General features: G+C 51.0%; 3 protein-coding genes across 6 annotated transcripts in view; 2 read left to right on the top strand and 1 right to left on the bottom strand.

The window, feature by feature from the left end:
- Window positions 1–3,251, top strand: part of Glyr1 (glyoxylate reductase 1 homolog) — a 35,470-nt gene extending 32,219 nt beyond the window's left edge. Inside the window, 1 exon segment of the mRNA NM_001007800.3 lies at window positions 1,426–3,251. Coding sequence (NP_001007801.1) covers window positions 1,426–1,500 — 75 coding nt within the window. The 3' untranslated portion in view covers window positions 1,501–3,251.
- A 168-nt stretch (window positions 3,252–3,419) lies between these two features.
- On the top strand, window positions 3,420–8,065 carry Rogdi (rogdi atypical leucine zipper). 2 transcript variants are annotated; one of them, XM_087570130.1, is made up of 11 exons: window positions 3,420–3,548; window positions 3,779–3,850; window positions 4,625–4,707; window positions 4,840–4,894; window positions 5,378–5,458; window positions 6,062–6,157; window positions 6,444–6,542; window positions 6,843–6,956; window positions 7,049–7,098; window positions 7,189–7,315; window positions 7,548–8,065. In XM_087570130.1, the coding sequence occupies exons 5-11, from the start codon at window positions 5,393–5,395 to the stop codon at window positions 7,587–7,589; spliced, it is 594 nt and encodes a 197-aa protein (XP_087426256.1). In that variant the 5' UTR covers window positions 3,420–3,548; window positions 3,779–3,850; window positions 4,625–4,707; window positions 4,840–4,894; window positions 5,378–5,392; the 3' UTR covers window positions 7,590–8,065.
- Window positions 8,066–8,367: 302 nt separating this feature from the next.
- Smim22 (small integral membrane protein 22) lies at window positions 8,368–9,371 on the bottom strand. 3 transcript variants are annotated; one of them, NM_001443867.1, is given in 4 exon segments: window positions 8,368–8,471; window positions 8,631–8,725; window positions 8,806–8,950; window positions 9,341–9,371. In NM_001443867.1, coding segments are annotated over 3 exon segments (273 nt in total). In that variant the 5' UTR covers window positions 8,942–8,950; window positions 9,341–9,371; the 3' UTR covers window positions 8,368–8,429.
- Window positions 9,372–14,755: the final 5,384 nt, after the last annotated feature.

Here is a 14,755-nt window from a genome sequence, read left to right on the forward strand (position 1 = left end):
TTCATGTGTGTGGGTACACTGTAGCTGTCTTCAGACACCAGAAGAGAACATCAGATCTCACTACCGAAACCATGTGGTTGCTGGATTTGAACTCAGGACTTCTGGAAGAGCAGTCGGGTGCTCTTTTTTTTTTTTTTTTTTTTTTTTTTGGAGACCAAACCCAGGGCCTTGTGCTTGCTAGGCAGTCTTGGTAGGTGCTCTTAACCGCTGAGCCATCTCTCCAGCCCAAGCTTGAAGCTTTTAAACAAGTAAAGATTGTAAAGTGTTAATAAATTCAGTTTCGAGGAGGCTAAGCTAAGAGTGTGCATAGACACAGGCAAAACACCCATACACATAAAAATCAATGGCACTTTTAATCCCAACACTCAGGAGGCAGGTGTAGTCTGATCAGAGGCTACCCTCATCTACAAAATGAACCAGCCAGGGCTACAAAGTGGTGAGACCCTTTCTTTTAAACAATAGCCATAAATGAGCCAAGAATGATGTGTTGAGCTCCAGGAGAGCCAGGGCTACATAGTGAAAAGGTAAAAGGGAGAACACGCGTAAGATCATTGTAGGCTGTAAGGAAAGCCCTGTCTCAACAACAAAACCCAAACACTGAGGCTGATGGCTCAGGATTTAAGAGAACCAGCTGCTTTTCTCAAGGGCCCAGGTTCAAATTCCAGCACTCCCGTGGCAACTCACACCTCACCCATCTGTAAGTCTAGTTCCAGAGATCCAAACCCTTTGCTCTTCTGACCTCTGAGAACACCAGGCAGCCAGATGGTAGTGCACAGACAAACATGCAGGAGGCAAACGGACACAGGAAATAGTGAATTTAAAACTGAATAAAACAAAAGTTAATAAAGTAGTGTATGTAGGCTCTAAGGTTAATAAAACAGGGGGTTGGGGATTTAGCTCAGTGGTAGAGCACTTGCCTAGCACATGCAAGGCCCTGGGTTCGGTCCCCAGCTCTGAAAAATAAATAAATAAATAAATAAAAAATAAAACAGGTAGCTGGTACATCAAAGGGCCCAGCTGCTGTCTTGGTGAGGAGCTCAAAGGAGCCTTTGGAAAGCTGGCTGGGAGGTGCCAACCATTTTTAAGAAAGTAGGGCACAGTGATCCTGGGGATAATAAAACATCCTCAGAAAGCTGCATCGAGGGCTGCCACCATGACTCCTAACAGCACTGAGCACTTCGCTGAGTAAATGTAATCCTCTCAATAAAGCCATGAGGGTTGTGACTGTTCCTTCTTCACTGTGGGGCTGTGGCAGAAGCATTTGCCCCACATCAAGCCAGCATTCATACCCACATAACTCAAGCTCCAGGGCCTGCCTGCTAAGCACCAGGCTAGAAGCATCTGGAAATGCCTCCAGGAATCAGGGCTCCTCCACTGTAGCTCCTCTGTAGCTAGAAACCAACCTCTACCTTTTTTTTTTTCCAGGTATACAAAAGAGCCAAGGCACTGGACCAGTCTGACAATGACATGTCTGCCGTGTACCGAGCCTACATACACTAAGCCTTGCCTGCCCATCTACCCTCCCATCTTCCCTCTGACCTCCCTTCCCAGTGTGGGGTCAGGGTTCTGGGACTTAGCTCTGGACCAGTCACCTGTCTCCATTTCCTTTTATACAGACTTTGAGACTTGCATCAGCACAGTACACAGCAGCACTCTTCCTCCCTCCCTGAGGTTCTGGCCAGGGATGAGAGGATCTATCTCCACAGGTGGCTTGTGAAGAAGCTCTTGAGCTGGGCACTGATTGGCCCTGGAACAGGAGGCTGTGTATTCTCTCTCTGTTTCTCTTGTGGTCTCTGTCTCTGTCACACACACTGTGGTCTCTGTCTCTGTCACACAGACACACAGACACACACACACACACACACACACACACACACACACACACCCACCCACCCAGGATAGAAGCTGCCTAGAAACTGCTGCCTGGCTGTTCTTGCAAGCTTGTTTTATCTCGGCCCCCTTCTAGTCAAGAGACTAGAGGGACTAGAATTGGCAGGGAGCACAGGAAGCCTTCTCTCAAGTTTCCCAGGACAGACCAGCAGAGGGCCCCTGGCCCCCATTGGACCCCTGAAAGGAGAGGCCCCTCAGCCATCATGAACCAGCAGATTCCCTGAGGAGGCTCTGTGGACCTCCAGCTGAGGACGATTTCTTGTAGACACTACCATTATGCAGCAGCTCCCAGAATGTCTCTGAACTGAAGAAAGACCGGCATGACCACATAGACACCTTCAGGGGGAGCAGAGTCCACAGGCTTCAGCTCCCTGGCTGTTTGTTGTCTCTGTGACCGGAGCCTGTTCCGCAGGAGGTTTTATTTGGATTTGCATTCCAGCCCATGGGAAGGGGTCTTAAGCAGTGGAGTGTGGGGGTAGCTCCTTCCTGTTTCCGTTATGGCAGTCTCTTGAGCTGGGCTACCTGTTAAGCCTGCTCTACACAGGTCCCCTGCATGCCCCTCCTCCCCTTTTCCTTCCATGGAGATAATATTTCTGTCCCATCCGATTTTGATGAGGAACCTCACTTCTGCCAGTATCAGTGGTTCCAAGTCCTGGGTTTGTTGGGACAGTCTTGAACTGGGGCCTTGTTCTAACCTAACTACTACTCAGAGGTGGATCCAGTGCTCTGCCAGGCCCTAGCGTTTCTCCTTGAAGAGGGGACCAGAGAGGCTTAGAATGTCACATGAGAGGAATCACCTGAGGAAGCCTTCCTCCTCATGAGTTTGGATTTCCAAAGCCACGATTCGACTTCTCCACCTGGGATGAGGATCTCAGGACATGGGCCTGGAGCAGGGAATGCTTGTGGGATTCAGCACAATTGCTCAGTCACTGGGATGCTGAACAGCTTCTGTCTGGACACGGCCTAGCTTGGTCCTGGGGGTTGGGGGTGGGGAAGATGCTGTAAGGAAACCGGTTAGTCAATGTTGTCTTAATATTGTTGACAATTCTGTAAAGTTCCTTTTTATGACTATTTCTGTTTAAGCTATTTCACCTTTCATTTTGAAATCCTTTCCTTTTATGGAGAAAATGTGACATTGTGAAAATGCTTGTAAGAAAGCCCCTACTCCCTCTTTTCCTTTAAATGACAAATCTAGGTGATTAAGGTTGTGAATTTTTATTTTCACTTTGTTTTTAATGAACATTTGTCTTTCAGAATAGGATTGTGTGATAATGTTTAAATGGCAAAAACAAAACATGATTTTGTGCAATTAACAAAGCTACTGCAAGAAAAAAATAAATAAAACATTTCTTGGTACCATAGCTGTGCCCAAATGCTTTAGGATCTAGGTAGGAGCCAACCCAGCTGATTGTTTCCCAGTGCAACCCGGCAGATCTGTAAAAGACAAGGTAACTTGGTGATGGGCGGCTCCGCCAACCAATCAGTGCGCAGTAAAGCTAGGTTGGTGGTCAAAGCGCCCCGCCCCTGCTGAAGAATGAGTTAAGGCGGGCGGATAGAAGGCGAAGCGTGGCCTGTCGGCCCAGCCACCCACCAGCCAGGACTGGAAGCTGCAGCCCTTGGTTTGAGGCGTGGCCGGCTTGGAGGCGGAGTTTGTGCCGGTTTGGAATCGGTCACAGGAGGAGGAGGGAAGGGGGCGGGCGCTGCGCGCTGAGCTCCTGACTCAGAGACAGCGCTCGGCCCGGACGATGGCGACCGCGATGGCTGCGAGCGCCGCGGAGCGGGCAGTACTGGTGGGGCGCGGGCGGGGGGCGACGGCGGGCGGGGGGCGACGGCGGGCGGCCAACGGGGCGGCGGGGACCCGATAGGTTTGACGCCGCGCTGTCCGCAGGAGGAGGAGTTTCGCTGGTTGCTGCACGCTGAGGTGCACGCCGTGCTGAGACAGCTACAGGACATCCTTAAGGTAACTCACCGGCCGGTCCCGCCCGGCCTGCGGTCCTTCCTATCCACCGGGTCGGCGATTCGCGCAACGGCAACTGCTGAGCGTAGCCAGTTCAGATAACCACTTCTGAGAGTACAGTCCAGACGCAGGCTTGGTGGCGTGTGATTACACAAGCAGTGTGTGTGCGCAGCAAGGTCTTAGACCAGGTCTTGAGTATGGACGATCTTTGAAAATGACATTTCACCTGCGAGCAAGCAGGGTGGTGGTGAAAGCTTGTGATTTCAGCACTCCAAAGAGTGCTAGAGGTTCATAGGTTAGAAGCCAGCATAACACTGTCTCAAACAGAAGTCTCAAAACAAAAACTGATAATCTGAACTCTGAAGTGATCTCAGCCAAATTCCCCGGATTTCTGAGTCTGTTTCCTTACACTAACCAGGCTCACGAAGCTGTTGTGGAAATAAACGTATCTCACAAAACGCCTAGGACAGTGACGTAGGAGAAAGCGTGTTACGATGACTGACTGCGTGATTCTGTGACTCTGTTCCCAATACATATCACAGCACTCCAGTTAGCTAGGTACTGTGACTCTGTTCTGTGTTCCCACCTGGCTGCTCTGATACACTCAGGACTGGAATGAACAGGTCTGAACCCACAGAATCCTGGAGGCTTGGTAGGGAAAACACAGAGGAGCCAGATTAGGCCTGCCCACCTTGTCCCTTCCCGGGCTAATCTGGCCTTGGAATGGAACACTGGCCAGACTGAGGTGAGTTATTTTAACTGCCCTGTCTTCCACAGGAGGCCTCTCTTCGCTTCACTCTCCCCGGCCCCAGCACCGAGGGTCCTGCCAAGCAGGAGAACTTCATCCTGGGCAGCTGTGGGTGAGCTGGGTTGGGCAGGCACCTTTGGAAGGGGATGTACACCTTCGGGGAGGAAAGGCCCATGGCACTGTGGGGCAGCCTGCACCGGGAGGAAGCAGTAGCAGGCACCCCTCTGACTCCTGTGTGTTACAGCACAGACCAGGTGAAAGGGGTGCTGACTCTGCAAGGGGATGCCCTCAGCCAAGCGGTGAGTCCCCCAGGGCCCTGTCCCCCAACAGTCCTGCTTATGGCTTATCTCAGCTCTGCCACCAGCTAGCTGTGTGACCCTGGGTATGAGCCTTGTCTTCCCTAACCTGCTTCCTTGTATATCTGTAACGTGAGCTAGGCTTATAGATTCAGGGAGGGACAAGAAACGGGTGGCTTTACACTCGGTTTGGCCTGGCATCCGGACCCTGTGAAATACCAACACTGGAAGCCTAGGCAGGCTGGCCCCACATCAGAGTTGAACCGGCCACCCTCTGAGCTAAGACATGGGGCGCAGGGGTGGGGGTGGGGTCCCTCTCCATGGTTCAGTCTACACCACTCCCCTGTCTCAGCTTACCTCTCTCACTGCTTTGTGGTTCTTCCTGGATCTGAGTGCCTGTTTCTTGACATTCCTGTTTATCTCCCAACCGGTTGGCTGAGGTGCCTGGGGCCTCAGCCACCTGTCTGCTGCATTGGTGGCTCATAGGATGTGAACTTGAAGATGCCTCGGAACAACCAGTTGTTGCACTTCGCCTTCCGGGAAGACAAGCAGTGGAAGCTACAGCAGGTACGTTCCACTGCCCAACCTGGGCTCAGGCCCCAGCTAAGGCCTCCCTGGAGAAGTCTAGGACTTTGTGACCACAGCAAACGTGGCAGAATTGGGGTGGAGGTGCCTTGGGACACCAGAGCCTGCTCCACATTGTGACTTTGGCCATGTGAGGACAGCTGAAGGTCCCTTTGAATGTCACTCAACAGGGGCTTCCCATGTACCTTCAGTCATGCACAAGCCTGCTACCTACCCATAGACATGTGCACACATCACCTGAAGCTGGTTCACAGGTCTCCCCTCCTTGCTTCTCCCAGGGCACCCTTGTTTCCTCCCTTGAGCTCTGCACACTTACTGCCTTATGGGTGTACTAGGGCTTATCTTTTGAGCAGTGACTATATAGGGCCAAGAGCCTTGGCTGCCATGATTGTCCAGGACCTGGCCACCCAGGTTCAAACACTCCAGCTTTGGAGGCTATCAAGACCACAGATGGCACCACCTCCTCTTGGGACGTCAGCCTCTCCAGTGGGGCCCCACGTTCTGGGATCAGGCTGAAGACCCAGAAATGTGGCTTCCCTAGAACTGACAGACTTTGGTTATGTGGGTGATGGGGGCTGTTTCCAGATTCAGGATGCCAGGAACCACGTGAGCCAAGCTATTTATCTCCTGGCAAACCGGGATGAGAGCTACCAGTTCAAGACAGGAGCGGAAGTCCTCAAGGTACTCTTCCCGTCTTAGCATCCTTACCCTGAACACTGCCAGCTCTGTGTCCCCAGGCTTCTCGAGAAGCTGCTCCTTCCCTAGTCATTACTCACAGGTCTGGCCGTATATATTAGCCTATGGCCTAGATCACAGCATCTGCTGGGTTGCAGAGTTTAGACCCAGGAACCGTGGTCACCTGGCAAGAACAGAAGCTACAGATGTTGCTTGTTGATGCTAGGGGCTGGGACATGGGGGACCACAACTGCTACTACCCAAGTAGCAGTGGCCATCTGCCCCTTCCCAGCTCATGGATGCCGTTATGCTGCAACTGACGAGAGCCAGAAACCGGCTCACTACCCCAGCCACCCTCACCCTGCCAGAGATTGCCGCCAGCGGCCTCACGGTCAGTACCTCACACAGCCCCTACCCCAAGAAAGAAGTCTGTACTGAGAGGTCCAGCCAGGGCAGATTTTTGGGTTGTGTTCTTGGCCTACATCCTACCCCCAGTACGTTAACCCAGTTTACAATCGGTGGCTTCCAACCTAGCAGCCAGCACATAGAGATTATGGGGAGCCCCTGGCACCCCAGCCTATGGAAAAGCACCTGGGGATAGGACTGGGCTACTCCCCTCCCCTGGACTTCCATCCCATGTAGCAGTGCAGCCTAAAGTTGGAGAGAGCCTAATCCCTCCTGCCTCCTCCAGCGGATGTTTGCCCCCACCCTACCCTCTGACCTGCTGGTCAATGTCTACATCAACCTCAACAAGCTGTGCCTCACTGTGTACCAGCTGCACACTCTGCAGCCCACCTCCACCAAGGTAAAGTCCTCCCCGCCTCCCCGCCCGCCCCCACCCCAGCACCACTGAGGACCCTCCACCTAGACCTCACGGACTCCACTGCTTCTGCCTAGAACTTCCGCCCCGCCGGAGGTGCAGTGCTCCACAGCCCAGGGGCAATGTTGTAAGTACAGAGGAAGGGGTGCTAGAGCCCCTGCTCTTGGGGTCTGGGTCCAGGCCTACACTCAGGGATCCACCTCTTATCCTCCCTCAGTGAATGGGGCTCCCAGCGCCTCGAAGTGAGCCACGTACACAAGGTAGAATGTGTGATCCCCTGGCTCAACGATGCCCTAGTGTACTTCACCGTCTCACTGCAGCTCTGCCAGCAGCTCAAGGATAAGGTGTGTCCAGGGCATGTGGGGCAGGGGAGCAGGGCCGTTCCGGGGACTCCTCACTTCCTAAGTGCTCCCAAGTTGTAAAGCTCAGTATGTCATACATACCAATCACCTGGCAACAGTTCTCAGACACAGTCCCCTCCTGTAACCTCAGCATCTCACTTAGCTTCTAGTGGGGATAGCATCCCCTTGGCCCTCCTACCGAACCTGTCGTTGACCAGATCCCCACCCTCCACAGATCTCTGTGTTTTCCAGCTACTGGAGCTCCAGGCCCTTCTGAGCAAGCCCCTGCCTGAATCCTCGTCCCAGGGGGGTAGCCCTGACTTGTAGTCCCTCCCCCCAACACATACCCCTAAGGTACCTGTCACTGTCAGACACCCCCCAGTCTCCTCGCTACCCTGTGAAGCTGATGGAAGTGAATGTGAGCTACACCTGGAGAAAGGGGAGCTGGCTTGGTTTTTTGGTTGAGGGGGCAGTCAAGAAGGTGAGCTGAGGTGTGGCCATGCTCCTAAACCTGCCTTCCTGAATACTCTGGGAACCTTTGCACTAAGGGTGGGACCAAGCCCAGGCCTCTCCTCTCTCCCACCCATTGGAGAGCGAGAGATGGGAAGTTAGAACTCAGCTGTAAGGTGAAGGGGGGAAGTGGGCCCGGGCTGGGGGAAGAAGCCTCCCTGTAAATAGGATGCAGTACTGGGACCATTTGTTCTTTGACCCCCCAACCCACCTCTAAGAAATAAAAATCAGATCTAGACTGGAGCCCTGTTGTCTGTCTGTCTCCCTACCTAGTGGAGGCTTCGTCGAAGGTCCCTGGTGATCCATAGTCTCCTGTCCCATGGCCTCATCTTCCCAACTCTAATACTATGTCAAGGTCTTTGAGGGAGTTTATAATCCTTCTGCCTCAGCCTCTTGAACGCTGGTATCACAGTCTGTGCCCAGGCTGCAGGGTGGCCCCGTGGGGTAGTGGAAGCTCGGAGTGTAAAAGCGAGGGAAGCACAGGTGCATCGTGGTGAGCCACCACAGTGCCCCTGGCAGGGTTAGAACAGAACCCAGACTCAGGCTTTGGCAAACATTGACTCTGTTACTGTCATCCAGCAGGACCCATGCCAAGGGCAAGCTAGCGTTAAGGTTCCAGGGCCAAGTTATCCACACCCTTGGGCTTTTCCTGCAAGAGAAACAAAAGAGCCCCGGTAGGCAACACAGCAACACACCAGAGCTCTGCCTCAACCCTCTCATAAGACCCTGCCCTGCCCGTCCCTTCCAATGGGAACTCTCCTCTCCGAGGGGTACCCTCCCCTTCCTAGGTTCATCTTCCCAGGCTCACCTTCCCGGGGCTCACCTTCCGGGGCCTGGGGGAGGTGCAGCAGCAGCAACAGCAGCAGTGAACAACAACCAGGAACAACAACAACACCACAGTGCCTGGAGACCAGACAGAGGCATCCAGATGTGGGCCCCGCCCCAACACCAGGGCAGGGCCTTGGATCAGGAGCCGCACTCACCCACGAATGTGAGAAAGACCACGAAGGCAGCGATGTCCCATTCAGACTGGAACAGCTGCTGGCTCCTCAGCCTTCCCAGTACTTCCTCCACGGTGGCCTGGAACTCCTGCTTCACTTCATCAGCAGAAAGTCCCATCTCAGCTACCTGCCCCAGCCCCCAAAGGGCCACCTCAGTCCAGGCCTCTCTCAGGCCATACAGTCCGGCCCCACCCTGAGAGGACCCCTCACCCCTCCTGTTTTCCTCAGCCTTCTGCACAGTAAGCCCTCCAGCCTCTTCCTGTCCCCCCATTCCCTCTACTCCAGACCCAGCAACCTCTCCCTTCCCCCATTCCTTTCTCCCCCACCTCCTCCCCAGACCTGCTTGTCTCCCCTCCTTCCCCTAGACCTTTAGCCCCCACACTGACCCTGACCTGGGCAGCCCCAACCCACCCACCATCTCCTTACCTCCTCTCTCCCTAGCAAGGCTGCTTCTCGTGCCCCCACCTGCCTCTAGTGGCACCCTCTCCCCGAAGCCAGGTAGGTCCTGGGAACTCACACTGCTTCCTGCTTCCGGATCCTCACCACCTGAAACCTTAGCAACCAGCCCCGCCCTCCTCTCCAGGGCCTGCTGCCAAGCAAAGGTCAGGGCCCGGCTGACTGCAGGGGCCTAGGAGGAAAGCCACAGGACTGGCAGTTGTTCCGCACCACTGAGTTCTTTCACCTATTCTTAGTATCCCAGATGTCTTACTTTCCTATTACTGTGACCAAACACCATGACTGAGATGACATTTTTTAAAAAGCATTTAATGGGGACTCATATCCCAGAGGGTTAGGAGCCCATAAGGACCTAGGGTCCTTGCCCTTGGAACCATGACCTTCCCCAGTGGAAACAGACCTCACTGCTCCTGTATTCTTGGCACTTGAGAGTAGATGCTGTGTGCTCAGCCTACACGCATGTGGCCGTATGTCAACAGTTTCTTATCCGTGTGGCTCTTTCTTAATGGATTGGGGAGGGGGGTATTCAATGTTAGGCCCCACCTGACACAGAATACACCTTCCCTGGCTTATTCACAGAGTGATTACAAATAAATAACCTCACTATTCCCATTTTTTCCACATGTGCAAACTGCGGGGGGCTGGGAACGTAGCCAAGTTGGTAGGTTACCCACAATGTTCAAGGCCTTGGATTAGATCCCCAGCACCACGTGAACTTCGTTTGTAATCCTGTCACTTAGAGGAAAAAGATCAGAAGTTCAAGGCTGGGGCTGGAGAGATGGCTCAGTGGTTAAGAGCACCAACTGCTCTTCCAGAGGTCCTGAGTTCAATTCCCAGCCACTACATGGTGGCTCACGACTATCTGTAATGGGATCTGATGCCCTCTTCTGGTGTGTCTGAAGACAGCTACAGTGTACTCATAAACATAAAATAAACATTTAAAAAAAAAAAAAAGAAGTTCAAGGCTGTCCTCAACTGTATAATAGATTGGAAGCCAGGCTGAACTTCATGAGACTATTTAAAAAGGATCAAAGAGGCCAGCAAGATGGCTCAACAGGTAATGGTGCCTGCCAAGGAGCTGGGCAAACAGGAGATCAGGCTCCAGAACCCACGTGATGGAGAGGACTCTGTCAAGTTGTCCATTCACCTCCACGTGCACACTGTGCCACATGTGTCAGTGTGTACACACATGCCCAGTAAAAGGAAGGAGGAAGGAAGGAAAAAAGAAAGAAAGAAAGGAGGGAGGGAAGGAAGGGAGGGAGGGAGGAAGGAAGGAAGGACGGACAAGCTGGAACACTGTCGTGCATACACTTAATGGACTCATTTTCTGTTGTGGCTGGGACACCCCTCAAGCTTAGCAGCTCAGAAAAGGGCATGCAGACTCTGTGGTACACAAGCCAGCCTCCAGTGAAGACCGGCTGGGCTGTGTAGGGATAGATCTCTCTTGATTTTCTAGACTGCAAGTGTAGGTGCCTACTCTGACTTGTCTGTTTTAGTCCTGTCTGTGAAATGGAGCATGAACAGTGGCTTCTTCCTCGGGTACTTGGGTTTGGGGGGTTGCATTGTCTTGTTTTATTTGCTTTAAGTTACTTTGGAGAAACTCTCTCTACATAGTCCTGCCTGTCCTAGAACTCACTATGTAGACCAGGCTATTCTTGAACTCATGGAAATCCACGTCTGGAATTAAAGGTGTGTCCGACTACACAGCTCAGGATGGGAGGATTCCATGATCCTGCGACGTTTTCTCAGAACAACGGGATGCTGTGTTAGTCGTTTGTACTTCACTGTGGCCAAGTAGCTGAGAAAAACAAGGAAGGCAAGGTTGACTCTAGATCGTGGATTTAGTCTGGAACCAACGTCTGTCCTAGTGTCACTATTGTTTGAGTGAAGCACGGAAAGTAAAAGCAGCTTGGGAAGGAAAGGCTTATGTGACTTACAAATCCTGAATCACAATCTACTGAGAGAAGCTAAGTCGGAAACTCAAGCAGGGCACGAAGCTAGAGGCAGGAGCTGAGGAGCTGATGCAGAACCCGTGAAGGAGTGCTGCTTACTGGCTTGTTCTTGGTGGCTTACTCAGCCTGTGTTCTTAGTGTTGTTATAGCACAGCCCAAGGCTAGCACCACCCACAGTGGTCTGGGCCCTCCCGGTCAATCACTAATTAAGAAAATGCCTGGCGGGCTGGGGATTTAGCTCAGTGGTAGAGCGCTTACCTAGGAAGCGCAAGGCCCTGGGTTCGGTCCCCAGCTCCGAAAAAAAGAACCAAAAAAAAAAAAGAAAATGCCTGGCAGGCAGTTGTGGTTCATGCCTTTAATTCCAGCACTTTGGACGCATAGGTAGGTGGATCTCTGAGTTCAAGGCCAGCCTGGTCTACAGAGTGGGCTACAGAAAGAAAACCTGTCTAGAAAAAAGGGGAAAATGCCCTACAGGTCTGCCTAAAAGCCAATCTTATGGAGGCATTTTCTCAATCGAGATTCTCAACTCTCAGATGACTCTGGCCCGGAGTTGACACAAAGCACTGTGCTGTCTTGAAGGCAAGTGAGAAGTGGAGGACCTCAGGAGGAAGAGAGCAAAAGACAGCAGAGACCATCTGGAACTCGGATAACTGAAGTGAGTGCTTTGGGGCTAAGGCCTGTATGGATAAGCCGTACAGCATCATCACCAAGAAGGGTGAGCATGTCTTTGGTCTGCAGCTGTACCAGCACACTGCCATCTGTCCCTGTCTACACACTGCCATCCGTGCCTGTCCACCTATGATAGGCTGGGAAGAGCTGACCAGTAGGTGCAACCATAGAGAACATCTGTAGAGTCCTGGGACATACAAACCTTGGGGCTCACCAAGTCAGTGTCAGGAAACACGTCAGAAAGATCAAGTGCGATGGGTGTGGTTAAGAGAAGCCTGGAGTCCCAGAGATGGGTATAAGAGAGCTAGGGAATGGAACTCAACCTCTGGAAAAGCAGTCACCACTCTTAACCACTGAGCCATCTCTCCAGCCCCAGTGTAATGTTTTACATTGTATGACTGTGTGTGACTGTTTTACCAGCCTTTGGGTCAGTGCACCATGTGTGTTCAGTTCCCTTGGAGGCCAAAAGAGGGAGTTGCGCACCCAGAGTCACAGATGGTTGTGAACCCCATGTTGGTTTTGGGGACCAAACCCAAATCCTCTGGAAGAGCAGCCACTGCTCTCAGCCACTGAGCCGTCTCTCCAGCCCCAGATAGCTTCAACTTAATTGCAAAGAAGCTGGTTGGAAATAATTTTTGCATTTATGTATTTATGAATCTGTTTATTGTGAGTGCACATTGTTGGATGCATGTTACAGTATGTGTGTTGGAGGTTGGTTAACAACTTATAGGAGTAGGTTTTCTCCTTCCGTGTTTATATAGATTTGGGAGATGGAACTCATCAGGCTTGGCGACACACACTTTGTGCTGGCTACTTTATGTCAACCTGACATGGCTAGAGTCATCAAAGAAAAAGGACCATCAACTGAGAAAAAGACTTCCACACAGGGTGGTATTGGTGCTTGCCTTTAATCCCAGTACTTGGAAGGCAAGGGCAGGTGAATCTCTATAAGTTCAAGACCAACCTGGTCTATAGAGTAAGTTCCAGTAACAAAAAGCCTTGTCTAAAACCAAATGGATTATAGATAGAAAAGTGGATAGATAGATAGATAGATAGATAGATAGATAGATAGATAGATAGATAGAGAGAAGGAAAGAGAGAGAGAGAGAGGGAGAGGGAGGGAGGGAGGGAGGGAGGGAGGGAGGGAGGGAGGGAGGGAGGGAGGGAGGGAGGAAGGGTGTAGGTAAGCTTGTGGGGCATTTTCTTAATTAGTGGTTGGCAGAGAGGGGCCAAGCCTATTGTGGGTGGTGGCGCTCCTGGGCTAGTGGTTCTGGGTTCTATAAGAACGCAGGCTGAGCAAGCCATAAGGAGTAAGCCAGTAAGCAGCACTCCTCCATGGGCTCTGCATCAGCTCCTGCCTCCAGGCTCCTGCCCTACTTAAGTTCCTGTCCTGATGTCCTTTGATAATGAACAATGATTTGGAAGCTTAAGCCGAATAAGCCCTTTCCTCCTCAGCTTGCTTGTGTCAAGTGTTTCAGCACAGCAGTTGTAATGTATGACACACCTTAACCTGCTGAGCCATCTCACCAGCCTACAGTCTTGGGTTAACAGTCAATTGCTCAAGTACCTCTCTATGTATAAACTTCACTGCTTGGTAACCCCCAGCAATCCGAAAGCCAACAGGTCTTATATAAACACTCCTATCCCTAAGCTCTGCCCCTCTCACAGCCTTCCATCCCTGAAGTTTGTGTAGATGTCTCAGTCTGGTCCAACCCCTGCTGCTGGAGTCTTTGGAATCTTTGTCTTAGGATCTGGTCCTCTATGTGACTAACATTTAATACAGCCCAACCAAAGCTTGTATTACAGAAAGAGCACCATCATGTCTACAGTTTTGGTAAGAGTTAAGAGAGAAAAGCTAAGTGCAGTGTTACCCCCCTGTAATCCTAGCACTTGATACAGACAAGAAGATCAAACTTCTGGGAGGTGGGAAGGGAGTCCAGACACTTCTTTCTTGTGGTTTTCTGAGTGGGAAGAGTGTAAACGGGGGCAAGACTTGGTCACATTTGCAGAAAGAAAAACTTTTATACAAATAAAAATGGATAAACTTGCATAAATTCATATGTAGACTCATGCATACATATTTTTTTTCTTTTTTCTTTTTTTAGGAGCTGGGAACCGAACCCAGGGCCTTGCGCTCGCTAGGCAAGCGCTCTACCGCTGAGCTAAATCCCCAACCCTTCATGCATACATATTTATACATCTCCATTCAAGCAGTGTGACCTAACTTGCATACATTCTCACAATTACATACTTACACACACACATTCATACTTACATATGCATATGGAGCAAAAGACCAAACACCAGTGCAGAAAAAACTCATTCTGGATGAAAGATGAGCTCCAATCTTTATTGCATAGAGAGAGAAAAAAAGCTTCTGCCCTTTTAATGCTAAGTGAATTAAACCCAAGTCTGTAAGAAGAAAGATTTTTCTCTTTAAGACTAAAGCCTGCCTTGTTGTTAAGAAAGTACCTGTTCAAAAAAAAAAAAAAAAAAAAAAGAAAGTACCTGCTCTCCCCATGGTAAGGAGAAGCCTGCCTGCTCCTTCTGCTCTCTGCAACTTCTTCTTTTCCTCTTTCCCTCTTCATTCTGCACATTGCTCTCTTAATTGTTTAAGTTGCCTTATAAGTTCTAAATTATTCTACTTTGCATTCTCCTTCTAATCTTGCTCTCTCCTCCTGCTCTGACATAATAATGCCCTTATTCCCAATTGCTTTCTTCCCAATTCTTTTACTCCAAAAGCTATGCAATGTAGTCTTTCCTGGTCTTTTTAGAAAAATAGATCACATGGTTTTTCCAAGCATCTTTTTTTTTCTTTTTTAACAAAGTTCACTAGAATTTCAGACATAAATTCA

Source organism: Rattus norvegicus, chromosome 10, assembly GCF_021556685.1.
Source record: "Rattus norvegicus strain SHRSP/BbbUtx chromosome 10, alternate assembly SHRSP_T2T, whole genome shotgun sequence".
Taxonomy (NCBI): domain Eukaryota; kingdom Metazoa; phylum Chordata; class Mammalia; order Rodentia; family Muridae; genus Rattus; species Rattus norvegicus.